Genomic DNA, 13,099 nt, shown 5'->3' with positions numbered 1-13,099 from the left:
AATATAGAGTTTTCCGATGTGTTTTCATGTAAATTATAGCATTTGTTACAGTTTACCGTTAATTTGACGATTTCCATTCATGCTAAAATTTTTCATGGCCTTCGATCAAGTAAATGTAATTCCCATTTTGAACCATAGAGGGCGCTAAATGAATAACCGCAGCTGTGTGTCTACCCGTCCGCAGTCGAAGAAAATAACCCGGAACCCCTCGTACTGCGCATGCCCAGACTACCCAGCTGGACACACAGGATAAAAACAACCGTTTTTTCTCTTTTTCAAGTCAAATCAGCTTCCGAAAGTGACGACGTTTCCACGAGGATGTCTTCCGAGCGTGGCAGACGCTGATCGTAAGAAGGTGGAACATTTCTTGCCTTTTTCTCATCTATTGGGCGAAGTTTTCGTTTTGTTTAGCCACGTTATGCTAACGCCTTGCTGGCGTTTATTTTTGGATTGACGTGCTGTCATTAATGGTGATTTTCACCTATTAGATTGCAATTTTGCCACACGGCTTTCAAATGCAGATAGTTTGTCAATATCACTCGTGGAGAATTAACTTTGTGACTTGACGTGTCCACAAATCAAATACATTTCAGATGAATGATGTTGTCGTCTTCATATCTTTCAATGTGGCTTTCAATCTCCCTTTGCGTTATTTTGTGGGATCAAATTAAACCGGTTTGGAAGCCATCGAAAAAAAATAAAATGAAATAAACAAAATACAGTGATACCTCAGCTTATGAACTTAATTGGTTCCTAGAAAGTGCGTGTAAAGCGAAAAGTGTGTCTTCCAAACATGAATTATTGATGACTGACGTTGATTATGTTGTGGGTCGTTTTTACCTGGATGTAAAAATACACACAAAACAGTCAAATAGTAGGTGACATCTGCAGCTATCTTGCTGGCTATCTATTAGCTAGTTGGCTATCTATTAGATATCTATTATCCCACTCAAATACATAGAAAGCTAGCTGGCTAACTGATGGATAGTTAATAGCTAGCCCGCTGGCCGGTCAGATAGCTGATAGCTATCGAGCTAGCTTTCTCTCAATTTGAATTATTCTCGGTTGAGTGAACGCTGGCTCGTGTGGCTGCTGCTGCTCACCCACAGAAAAAAAAACTTATCCTCTGACTGGAAAGTGACCTTGAGAGTTTTGAAAGGCGCTTAGAAATCAAATGGATTATTATTATTATTATTATTATTATTATTATTACTATTACTGTCTGGATGGCTATATATTCTCTATTAGCTATCTAGGTAGCTATCAGCTATTTATCAACTAGGTAGCTAGCTTTCTATCTATTTGAGTTACTTCCGTGTTGAGAGAATGCTGGCGCGTGTGACTGCCGCTGCTCACCCACAGAACAAAACTTATCCTGTGACTATAAAGTAAACTTAAGAGTTTTGAAAGGCGCTTAGAAATGAAATGTATTGTTATTCTTCTGATTGTAAAATATGGAAAGATTAGAAAGAGTAAGAGTGTGTTTTTGATTTTGAAGGAGGAGCCATGGCCTGCGCTCGGGTCCCGCTGGACGAGCAGCAAGTGACCGAGCGAGACGAGCTGGGCCGCCAACGCTCGCTAGCCGCGCTGGTGAATGGCCGTCGTCATCACCGTCCATCACGTCCACCACGTCCACCACCACCGTCTCTCTCTTTTTTTCTTTTCAGCACCCGGACAGGAAGCGGGAACGCCTCTTCGTACCTTACGTGGCGCTGTCGGCCGACGCCTCTGCGGCCGAGGTGGAGGAGTTCCTGGAACGCGGCGGCTTCATCCTGGAGGATCTGGAATGGCTCCTGGCGCTGCCGCATGACACCTTTTGGTGTCAGGTGAATCAGCTTTCCGTTTGTCCTCCTCCACTCCGTGCGTGGACTTCAACCCACAACTTCACTTGCCAAATTACATTGGCTCAATTCTATCATCGCCCAAAGCAGCCAAAGATACAAAGATGATAGGGTGAAGTGAGGTCTTGCAGGAAAAAAAAGAAAAAATAGTGTTCAGGATGAGTGTGGCAGTGGGGAGGGCCAGGGGGGGCAGGGCTGAGAAGGAGTTGAGTCTCCTGACTGCCTGGTGGCAGTATTGTATTTATGTATTATCTTTCAAAACATTGATGTATTTATTTATTTATTTGTATTTATATGTTCCGATTTGGGTTTTTTGTTGGCCGTCTACGCGGGGAAATGCGCTCTTTGTATCTGGGCATTCATTTGATGCGCAATTCAACACACTGTGGCGCTTTTTCCTTTTTTGTCAGGTTGTGTTTGACAGGTCGCTCCAAAATTGCCTGGACTCGTACGTCCAGCACGCCCCTCGCAGCCTGGACTTGGCCTCGACTTCGGCGGCGGCGTCTCCGGCGGCGGTGGCGGAAATTCAGCGTTCGCTCCACCGGGCCGTCTTCTTCGTCTTCCTGCGGATGGCCACTCACAAGGAGTCCAAGGTGCCGTTCACCCGTTCACCCACCGACTGACTGGCAGTCGCCGCAACTCGGCCGATTGTCAGCTGGCGTCCAACTTTTTGCTTCTTCAGGAGAACTTCATCACGCCCGGCGTGTTTGGGGACATCCTGTACGACAACTTCCTGTTTGACGTCCCCAAGATGATGGACTTGTGCGCTCTGTTCGGGAAGGGCAACGCCGCGCTGCTACGCAAGATGATCGGTGACCACTTCCGCCCGGCTCGGTCGCCGTTGACGCTTTTTTTGGTTGTTGTTGTTGGTTTTTTTTTACACGGCGTGGATGACCCGATCATTTTGTGTGTGTGTGTGTGTGTGTGTGTGTAGAGAACATCTTCCTTCAACAGCCGTCTTACTACCAAGACTTGGAGGACATCGTGCCCACCATTTTGGAGGTGAGATCAAATTCTGGCTTACATTCATCAACGGTGAATTCTTCTCAAAATGAAAAAAATAAGACATGTATTTTAAAAATCCATTAAAGGGGAACGATGAGAAGGTTTCTTCAGCCGTCATCTGTACAAAAGTGAAGGTTTCGGACGTTTCGCCTCCTATCCAAGAGGCTTTGTCAGCGAACTAAAGTCTGACTGGTCGTATCAGCCCCATTTATATATCCCTAATGTCCAGACCAAGTCCGGCGCCACCTGGTCTGGACATTAGGGATATATAAATGGGGCCGATACGACCAGTCAGACTTTAGTTCGCTGACAAAGCCTCTTGGATAGGAGGCGAAACGTCCGAAACCTTCACTTTTGTACAGATGACGGCTGAAGAAACCTTCTCATCGATGGACCACTCCTGTACGACTGAGAGCTTACACAGACGTATTAAAGGGGAACATTCGAGAGACCCTCGCATTCAATTTTGCCGCGTTTGCTCCCACACGACATTCCCTTTTTTGGGAAAATGACTCAAAGCGGCGGTGGCGGCCATTTTGACTCTTTGTGTCGACTAAAAAGTGACAATGTTATTTTCACAGCACATAGAAAGTCACAAAATGGCCGCACCCTGAGATGGACAAAATGGCCGCTTTTGAAAATGCTGTAAAGAATTCCATTTGCCACATTTCGACTCAACGCGACATTCGGAGAAACAACTCAAGCTATCTAGCTATCTGCCTTAGCTAGCTAGCTATTAGCTAGCTAGCTAACTTTCTATTAGTTATCTATTACGTTCTATCTTATTATTATTTATTATTATTATATTAAATAATATTAAAATTAATATTATTTTATTATTTATTCTGGGTTGAGTGAACGCTGGCACTTGTGGCTGCCACTGCTCACCCACAGAAAAACGGATCCTGTGACTGTAAAGTGACCTTGAGAGTTTTGAAAGGTGCTTAGAAATCAAAAGGATTATTATTATCAAGCGGTGGTGGCGGCCATTTTGACTCTTTGTGTTGACTGAAAATGACATCGCGGTCGTCTGGCTTGGGTAGCAGCCAATCATAATGTAGCGTCAGAAAACACATGCGTCATGATTGGTTGCTACCTGAGCCCCGCTCGCTCAGGTGCGCTTTTATTTTGGCGGCCCATAGAAAGTCCCAAAATGGCCGCCCCTGAAATGGACAAAATGGCTGCTTTTGAAAATGCCGACTTGAATCCGTTTGCTGTGTTTCGAGTCGTGTTGGCGCTTCCAACCTTTGACGTCAGATTCTCGTCTCGTTCATAATATTGACGTCAAAATGGATGAAAATCAAACATACAATCATACAACATGACAGTTTGTTTTGATGGGAGTTTGCTCATGATCTTATGACGTGTTTATCCAGTTTATGCTATGGAATGGTGAAAAAGTGCTTTTCAAAAGTTTATTTTTTTTTTAGATTTGGAACAGATTAAAAATGTTCACAAGGATTGTCATGGAAAGTTATGTTTGAGTTTTTGAACAAATGAACAGCTTTCTGGAAGATGAGGTTTGAGAAAGGAGGCATCACTCTTGTCCTTTCATAACTTTGCTGCTGCTGTGTTACTTCCGGGTAGAGTGAACGCTGGCGCGAATAGCTGCCGCTGCTCACCCCCACAAAAAAAACAACAACAACCCCTGTGACTGTAAAGTGTCTTTGAGAGTTTTGCAAGGTGCTTAGAAATGAAATGTCTTCATCTGATGATGAAGACATTTTGTGGTGGACATGATGGGCAAATTGTCTTTGCGGCTTGGCAAGCAGATGTTGAGGCTTTGTTGCCGCCATGTGGCCCCGCCAGGTCTTTGACGGCATGCTGGAAAAGTGCGGCCTCCGCCTGGTCGACGGCGAACCGCTCAAGCTCAACGCCCGCCGCCTTGACGTGACGCAACAGGTGAGAGGTCAAGGGGCCTTTGACGCCGCAGGAGGGGCCTGTGATTTCCATGCCTTCCTCCCTTTGTCTTCGCAGGACTTGGTGGACGTTGCGGCGTACCTTTGCGACGCCAGCAGCAGCCTGCACGCCTTCCTGAGCGTCTTCCCCGCCGCTTGCCGCACGTTTCACTCGCGCGGCTTCCTCTGCAGGTCAACATGGCCGCCTGTTGCCGCCTGTTGCCGCTCGCCACATCTAAAATGGCCTCCCTCGTCCTCCCACTACGCAGGCTGGCGTCTTTTTACGAGAGCCTCGTCCCCGAGCTGGAAGACGCCTTGACAAAGAGGACATTTCAGGAGAAAAGGTGCATTTGGAAAGGGGGCCGGGGGGGTCATCCCCGTCCCCCCTTTCGACCCTTTCATCGCTTTTCATTTGAGCAACATGAAATTCAAAGTGGGACTGGTCGCCAAAATGCTATTTCCTATTGGCTAGCTGGCTACCTGCCTGGCTACTTGACTGGCTAATCATAATCATCATAATAATAACGATAATCAAGATAACAATAATGACGATAAGTAATAATAACAATCATAATAATAATACAGTAAAGTCTCGTTATATCGATAGTCCCGGTTATATCGATATTTTTCGGACTCCCGAGAATATCGATATAACGAGACTTTACTGTAATAATCATCATAATACATTTCATTTCAAAAGGCCTTTCAAAACTCTCAAGGTCACTTTATAGTCACGGGATAAGTTTTTCTGCGGGTGAGCAGCGGCAGCCACACGCACCAGCGTTCACTCAACCCAAAAGTAAAGTAAAACAAAAAACTAACTAAATAAATAATATGACAAGACAAAGACATTCATTCTTCAGCACTCTCTGTACCCTCTTTGCGACATGAAGCAGTTGAATATCACTGCTGAGTCAAATGGTGACCATGGTGGATACATGTTGTGAACATGAAACGGAGGAACAGGTCATCTGTACTTTTTTGAAGTGGATGATGAAAGTTCCGGTTGTTGTTCTTCTTCTTCTTTGTGCAAATCCCGTGCGCTATGTTTGCAATGTTTGCAGCCTCCAGGAAGACGTTTGGCGAAGGTTGTCGCACTCGCGCCGTCGGATGCTGGAGACGGCTCACCTGCTGCTGCACCACACCTGCCTGCAACCCATCCTGGAGGGGTGAGGCTCCCAACCGCCGCTCCAGGCCGCCTTCCGACCTGCCGAGCTATTAGCTATAATATACACATCCATATCATGGCTAACTAGCTAGTAGGGCACTTAGAAATAAAATGGATTATCACTATTTGTTAGGTAATTTTTAGCCCGCTAGCTAGTGGGCTATATACTAGCTAGCTATATCGCTACCTAGCTCTTAGCTGATAGCTAGCTTTCTATCTATTTGGGTATTTATTAGCTATATATCTAGCAAGCTAGCTATTTGAGTCAGGAAACATATTAGCTAGCTATCTAGTTGGCTACCTGTCTATCTATTAGCTAGCTAGCTAGCTAGCTTTCTATCTTTTTGAGTTATTCAGAGTTGAGTGAACGCTGGCGCATGTGGCTGCCGCTGCTCACCCACAGAATAACTGATCCCGTGAGCTTGAGAGTTTCGAAAGGCGCTTAGAAATGAAATGGCTTCTTCTTCTTCTTCTTCTTCTGATGTCCGTGTTAATGCTCACGCGTGTCGCCCAGCAGGGTTGAAAACAAGGCGACGTTCGCCGAAGAGGTGCTGCAACATTTGACGTCGTTTTTGTCGGAGAAAAGGTAGCTAGCAAGCAGACGTGTTGCTATTTCGGTTTGTTTATTTTTGTTTTCCCTGGGGTGGGCGTGGTTCTTGTCATCCTTAGGTTTTTGTGCGATTACGACCAGCTGTTTCCCATCGAGGACGACGTCGGCCTCCTGCAACAAGCGCTTCCTGCCATGTATCCTCTCGTCGGCCACGTTTCCATCCCATCGCGAACGTTAGCTTCAAATGGATGTTAGCGTCCGCTAGCCAGCGCCTCAACTCGTCCCCCTCAGCGACGAAACCAGGACGTCGTACCTCCTCCAGGGCGTCCGGGGTGCCCGGGCCAGCGCAAAGGGGCGCAAAGCGCCGCCCGCCGGGTCGGGCCAGCGGGGGGCGGTGGGCGGGACTTGGCTCCCCGTCGCCCGGAATGCCAGGGAAGCGGAAGGTCCCAAAGGGGCCGAGGCCACGTTGGATCCGCCGCATGGAGCGAGCAACGTAAGCTTCCCCCGCCATTAACTCATTGACTGCCAGACAAAAGGTGTCCGTTGCAGTGCCGGCCGGGGTTTTGCCGGGGTTTTGCCAGGGTTTTTGTCATTGTCACTCCCACAAATGATGGACTTTTACGACAACACAAACATTCAACGCAGCGTTGGAAACCTTTGACTCTCGTCGTCGTCCTTCTTTGTTGCCATCTGCTTGGCTATCTAGCTATTTAGCTTGAACTTTATTTGCTATCTACTAGCTATGTAGCTGACTCATTAGCTGTCGAGCTAGCTAGCTATTAGCTATACAGCTAGATATTAGCTAGCTTTCTATCTATTGGCTGGCTATCTGACTATTAGCTGGTGAACGATTGCCAGAGGTCTGACCGGCACTTTATCGGCACCCAACATGATTTCAATTCCTGAATGGCAGTGAATGGGCTAAAAAAATGATGACGAGAGCACCGCGAGGAATCTGCTTGACTTGTGCCCCCAGGGTGCCATTTGCCCGTTGAGCGAGGCGGAGTTGGACTCGCTGCTGTCGTGCATCCGCGACCTCCTGCCCGATTTGGGCGAAGGCTTCCTGCTAGCGTGCCTGCGCCGCTACGGCTACGACTCGGAAGTGGTCATCAACAACATCCTGGAGGGGCGGCTGGACCCCGACCTGGAGGCGCTGGACCGCGCCACGCCCAGGTGAGCCCTGCCCCAACCGCTTCGCGCCCCACGCCCGACGTTTTGGGTGGAAAGCGCGCTCTGAGACTCGCTCGGCTTCTTTGGACACTTGCAGTGTGCAAGTGGAGCGCTGCCAATGCTAGCTGTTGGCTATCTGGCTAACTATTAGCTATTTATTTGCTATCTGTTAGCTAGCTAGCTAGCTATTAGCTGACTGGCTGTAAGACGTCTAGCTGGCTAGCTGTTGGCTATCTGGCTAACTATTCACTATTTGCTATTAGCTCGCTAGCTTACTATCTATTTGAGTTACTTTGGGGTTGAGTGAACGCTGGCGCTATTCGCTATTTAACAATCTACGCCATTCCCGAATTTGTTGGAGTTATTATTATTTTCATGATAATTTTTCCCTGCTGTGCGTTGACAGCTGTGGTGGCCCGGCGTTTGGAACAATGGCCTGATTGCTTGAAATTTGCCTTGAAAGGCCTTTGAAAACTCTTTTGTGACTTCACATTTGAAAGAAAATTGCTGCGTGGCCCGAAATGTGAAATATTACCCCCCACATTTCACGAGGGTATTTGACACTAGTTTTTTGTTCTTTTTTTTTGGGGGGGGGGGATTTCAGGGCGGCAAAAGAATCTGTGCCCGCCGTCCTGGACAGCCGATCCAACGTGTTTGACGACGACGAGTTTGACGTCTTCCGCCGCGATCGCGTGGACTTGACGCGTATCTGGAAGGGAAGGAGGTGAGGACAAAAATCAAAAGGACAAATCACATTTGGATGCCGGAATACAGTCAGACCTCCGCTTAGCAACGCTTTAGCTAGCCAACTTTGCGCCTTGCAACCATTAAATTCGCCACAATATCGTCTTGGCTCACCAACTAGTTTTTTGGCGGACGAACCAAACCACACGGCGCCACGGAGGCTGGCGGACTAGTTTTCCACACCCCCTTTCTTTGAGTGCAGACGTGGTTTGTTATCGGGTGGAGTACTACTTTACTATTATGGCAGCGAAAAAGACCCCAGCGCAGGCTAGTGTTAAGCTGAAGAGAACACAAAAGCAAATGACGGTCGAGCAGAAGAAGGAGATCATGGAAAAACACCAACGAGGTGTGCGTTTGTGTGACTTAGCGTCCCGCGACCGGTATGCTAAGTCGTTTTGCCATTGCTACGTGTGGCTAAGGGTGTTTCCGTGTTGTGTAAGCAACGGTCTCAGGCAATAGAAGAGGTTGAAAAACTTGTGTTGGTTTAGATGAACGAAAAGCAGCTCGCAGGGGACAGCGTGAGTGAGGGTATTATCGCCCAGAAAGCACGGCAACTTCACTCGTACATCATCAACAGGCAACTACGTCATCGACCATCACAAAGGTCAATAAAACAACTTTATTATACAGTACAGTTTATTTCTTCAATTACAATACAATAGCACATTTGTTATACAAAAAACACGGTCTATTTTGTGTGGTTTTAAGGTTTATTCCGTAGAAAATGATCTTTTATGAGGACTTGGGAACGGATTATTCTCATATTAATGATTTCTTATGGGAAATAAATGTTTGGAAGACCAACTTTTGGCCTTAGACACGTTCTGGGAACCAATTGAGTTGGTAAGCTGAGGCATGACTGTATTTAAAAAACAACAAAAACCGCTTTGACGCCAAAACAGGAAAGGTGAAAGCACGGAGGAGCTGCTCGCCGACAAGCGTCACATTTGGGAGCAACGCGCTCGCTACCGAGCCTACGAGACGCTGGTGGACGAGGTGGAGCTGCTGCAAGCGGGCGACGCGGCGGCGGCGGCTCGCTACGGCGACGAATACGACGACGAGTACGACGACACCTACGACATGAACCAAGTGGGCGCTAACGACCTGGACGGAGACACCCTGCTGAGCCGCAGGTACCGGGGATTAGCTTGGCTAGTGCTAACAGAGGATGCTAACAGATGGTTTTTTTTTTTTTCTCCCCCTTTCTAGACCCTTCACGACACCTCGAGTCCTCCAGAGACCAGAGAAACCGGAGGAGTCCGAGGACGACGAACGAAAGGAGGAACAAGGACTGCAGGTCAGTGGATCGTCCGTCCGTCCGTCCGTCCGCGATAGCTTCACATGCTTCAAATCATTCACCAAAACCCACCTTTGAAATCCAATCTGATGGTGAAAAGCCTAAAGCTCGTTGGTCTTCCTTGCCATCCCGCAGCGCAACGTGAACAGGGACCGGTTCATTGAGGACCCGGCGCTGCTGAGGGAGCGAGCCCAAGCCCGAAGAGCCGCCACGCAGCAACGCAAAGGGTGAGCTCAACTAAGCTAGCTAGCGCCACGTCCGCTAAAGCTCCACCCCCATGGTCCTCAGCTTCCAAGCCGACGTGGTGGGCCGTCCCAAAGGCCAGGGACAGACGTTGGACACCTTCCTGGACAGACGCAAGAAGGAGGCCAACAAGAGCCGCGGGGCCAACCACAACCGCCGCAACATGGCCGACCGCAAGAGAAACAAAGGGATGATCCCATCTTGACGGGATCTTCCCGACAACGGGACCACCAATCATTTCATGGCATGTGGCGCCCCACCGTGGACAGCTTTAGTGTTGCGGTGGAAACAAAAATGGCACATCCGGAAGAAACAAAGCGCGCCGCGGCTAACGTGCCTGCTAAGCCACAACTTTTGTGATCCGTTGGCACTACAAGAAAATACTCAAAATACAACAAAGGGCCTCCCGCGTAACCTTTCATCGGATTTGTCGTAGTGAGCCCAGATTTGATCGCTGAGGTTTTTATCAATCGTACATGTCATTTCTAAGCGCCTGTCAAAACTCTCAAGGTCACTTTACAGTCACTGGATAAGTTTTTCTGTGGGTGAGCAGTGGCAGCCACACGCGCCGGCGTTCACTCAACCCGGAATAACTCAATTCTAAAGAAAAGCTAACTAGCTAATAGCTACTGAATAGATGGTTAGCTAATAGCTAGTTAATAAATACCTAGCTAGAGATAGATAGCAACTAGCTAGCTATATACCTTGCTAATAGCTAGCTAGAGCGCCAGCGAGTTAGTTTAATAGACAGCAAAGATAGCTAACTAGTTAGTAGCTAGCTAGCTAATAGGTAGTTAATAGCCAGCTAAATAGTTAGCTATTAGATAGGTAGCTGATAGCTAGCTAGATAGCCAGCTAGTGAGTTCATAGCTAGCTCATTAATAGCTAGATACCTATCAAGCTAATAGATAGAAAAGCTAATAGCTAGCGAGCCAGATAGTTAGTTAAATAGCTAAGAGACAGCAAATAGCTAGGTAGCCAGCGAGATTTGTCCAATGATTTGATTTCCCCCCCTTTGTTAGTCGAGTCGGCACTTCTTGCAGGACAGCGAAGGGCGCGTCAAACTTCAAGTTGGCTTTCTTGTCGCTAACGAGAAGGGCGGGCGGGCGTCCTTGGCTCACGGGCCCGCGGGATGACGCCCGCGCTGAGGACGAGCGCCGCCCGCAGGATGGCGTCCCACAGTCGCTGCAGGTACTTCTGTGAATCCCCGCAGCCACAAAATGGAAATCCAGTCAAAAGATTGAAACGAGGGAACGTGTCCAAAGTCCGGCCCGGGGGCCAATTGCGGCCCCTGCTGCATTTTCATCGGGCCCGCAGCCTCTCCGTCATCAAATTAATAACGTCTGGCCCGCATGGACGATTAAAAATATTGGACCGCACTAAGCAGCGACCTCCTGACCCTAACCCGTGAACCCTAACCTCAGTGACCGAGATGGTAGTTTTTCGTAGCGATTGAAAGGACTCACGCGAGAATAATGATGCGCAGCCGTGTCAATCGTTGGCCTGGGAACGCGACAAACATTTGATTCTGCGCATGCTCTTGCTCTTCCGGGTATCGCATGATCAGCTCGTTTCGCAGGTGACAGTGAAATCGTGTCTTTGCCCCCCCGCCCCCAATAATATTATTAATTATTATTAATAATAATAATGGAACTCCACTTTGCCTTCCTTCATAAATATTTTATATACAAAATATTCCACAGTTATATCACACAATGGCTGAGTGAATGGAGTCCCAACGAATCACATGAGACAGATGGCAAAAAGCTTGTCCACTTTGTTCAAAGACACGCTGACATTTGTTGGTCTCCAAGCGTACCGACGTCTAACCAAGGCCAAGCAGGCCCTCGGATGACTTGGCACGTTACGTTGTAAACAAACATGGCGTCGTCAAGAACGCCACACGTCGACATCCAATTCTAAATGTCCACCACGGAGACTTTGAAAAGTTGCAAAGTGGAACGTTTGTCCAGGTTTCGGCAGCAGTCGTCGCAGTTTGAATGAATACAAGGCAGCAAGAGAAGAAAGAAAGAAGCATGACCGTTGATCTCCGTCACGCAGCAAGAGCAGCGATTGGCTTTCCTGCTTTTGGAAATGGCCGTCAAGCACCACTTTTAAGGACATTCCGTGAAGAAAGCTACTCAAACGATTTTTCTTTTCTTTTTTGTAAATGAATAAATCGTTCGTTCTGTTCCTGGTTCTCTTATGGACACCCGACATTGAGGCGATAATTCCTGCTGAGCGCACACACACACAATGCTAATTTTAAAATGCCTAAGAGTTCCAGAAACATGTAGTGTTTGGTGTCTGTAGTGCCTGGAAGCAATAGGTCGCCTTTTGGGGCCTTATCGGGATTATCGGACTTGATTTTGTCAGTGGTTCCAATATTCCAAACACTCTGTTCCTCTAAAAGTTGCTAGTTCCATCTAAACTTTCTGTAACTTTGCAATCTTGGTTCTTGTAGTTCCTGGAACTAATGGCTTCCAATCCAATCTTCCTGTGAATTGTCAATTTCTCCACTGCGAGACTATAATAAAGGCAAATCCAATCCAATCCAATCATCTTGGTAGGAGCGTGATCTTTTAGTCTTGGAGCTAAGGTCCAAACACACGAGAGGGCCTTGAACAGTTGCTCATTCCATCGAAGGTCCTGAAACATTCTTGATCTTGGTCCTTGCGTTTCTTGGACCCACTCTCAGGTGGCTTTTCCTGATAATTCCCGCGGTGCCAGCAAACAGGAGTCCTGCCAAGCTTGCAGGCCGTTTTAGTCTGTGGTACCGGCAGTCGGAAGGCCCAGATGGTTGGAAAGATGGTTCATCTGCCCTCCTCGGCGGGCCGCGTCTCCGACTTGATCCTGACGAACTCCTTGGCCACGTCGTCGTTTGACCGCTGGGCCAGGATGCGCAGGACGGTGGCGCCCGTCTGATCGGTGTGGACGGCGGGAGCCAAGGGACACCAACAGACGCAGGCGCGGCGCCCGCTCAGGTCGCGAAGCTGCAGCACGGCCACACCCACCAGCCGGTCGGCCCGCCCGAAGCAGTAGTCCTTGACCGAGGCCTGCAGCTCGCAGCACTCGCCGCCTTCTTTTCCCAACGTGCTGGTGAGAAGCCACAACACACAGCCAAAAGCCTTCTTAAACTCAAATCTCAAACCTAGTCTCGAAAGCCCACTCACTACATGTCGA

At 48.1% G+C, this 13,099-nt stretch overlaps 2 protein-coding genes across 18 annotated transcripts in view; one reads left to right on the top strand and one right to left on the bottom strand.

Moving 5' to 3' along the window:
* Nucleotides 1–204: 204 nt before the first annotated feature.
* Nucleotides 205–12,474, top strand: ascc2 (activating signal cointegrator 1 complex subunit 2). Of its 2 annotated transcripts, none has more exons than XM_088993305.1 (19): nucleotides 205–355; nucleotides 1,499–1,590; nucleotides 1,668–1,826; nucleotides 2,252–2,434; nucleotides 2,524–2,653; nucleotides 2,776–2,843; nucleotides 4,656–4,748; nucleotides 4,824–4,936; nucleotides 5,014–5,088; nucleotides 5,809–5,913; nucleotides 6,430–6,498; nucleotides 6,582–6,656; nucleotides 6,754–6,955; nucleotides 7,439–7,635; nucleotides 8,237–8,356; nucleotides 9,279–9,509; nucleotides 9,586–9,673; nucleotides 9,809–9,900; nucleotides 9,962–12,474. In XM_088993305.1, the coding sequence occupies exons 2-19, from the start codon at nucleotides 1,507–1,509 to the stop codon at nucleotides 10,119–10,121; spliced, it is 2,244 nt and encodes a 747-aa protein (XP_088849431.1). In that variant the 5' UTR covers nucleotides 205–355; nucleotides 1,499–1,506; the 3' UTR covers nucleotides 10,122–12,474. The 2 variants fall into 2 exon arrangements, with proteins under 2 accessions (XP_088849431.1, XP_088849430.1); XM_088993304.1 differs by having other exon boundaries at nucleotides 6,427–6,498.
* LOC148898573 (protein unc-13 homolog B-like) overlaps nucleotides 11,582–13,099 on the bottom strand; it is a 65,810-nt gene continuing 64,292 nt past the window's right edge. For all 16 annotated transcript variants that reach the window (XM_088993290.1, XM_088993286.1, XM_088993287.1 and 13 more), the window contains one exon: nucleotides 11,582–13,012. In XM_088993290.1, the coding sequence (XP_088849416.1) occupies nucleotides 12,730–13,012 (283 nt within the window). In that variant the 3' untranslated portion in view covers nucleotides 11,582–12,729. The remainder of the gene's footprint in view (nucleotides 13,013–13,099) is intronic.

Source organism: Hippocampus bargibanti, linkage group LG04 (assembly GCF_051943395.1).
Source record: "Hippocampus bargibanti isolate YZ-2025 linkage group LG04, ASM5194339v1, whole genome shotgun sequence".
NCBI classification, from domain to species: Eukaryota; Metazoa; Chordata; class Actinopteri; order Syngnathiformes; family Syngnathidae; genus Hippocampus; species Hippocampus bargibanti.
The sequence above is the reverse complement of the archived record's forward strand: the minus strand, read 5'-3'. Positions and strand labels throughout refer to the sequence as shown.

What these genes read in the sequence shown, in the direction of transcription:
- ascc2 (XM_088993304.1), top strand. Translation starts at nt 1,507, where the DNA reads ATGGCCTGCGCTCGGGTCCCGCTGGACGAGCAGCAAGTGACCGAGCGA. An exon ending in ATGACACCTTTTGGTGTCAG is followed by an intron (nt 1,827 to 2,251) that starts GTGAATCAGCTT and finishes CTTTTTTGTCAG; the next exon opens with GTTGTGTTTGACAGGTCGCT. An exon ending in AGGACATTTCAGGAGAAAAG is followed by an intron (nt 5,089 to 5,808) that starts GTGCATTTGGAA and finishes CAATGTTTGCAG; the next exon opens with CCTCCAGGAAGACGTTTGGC.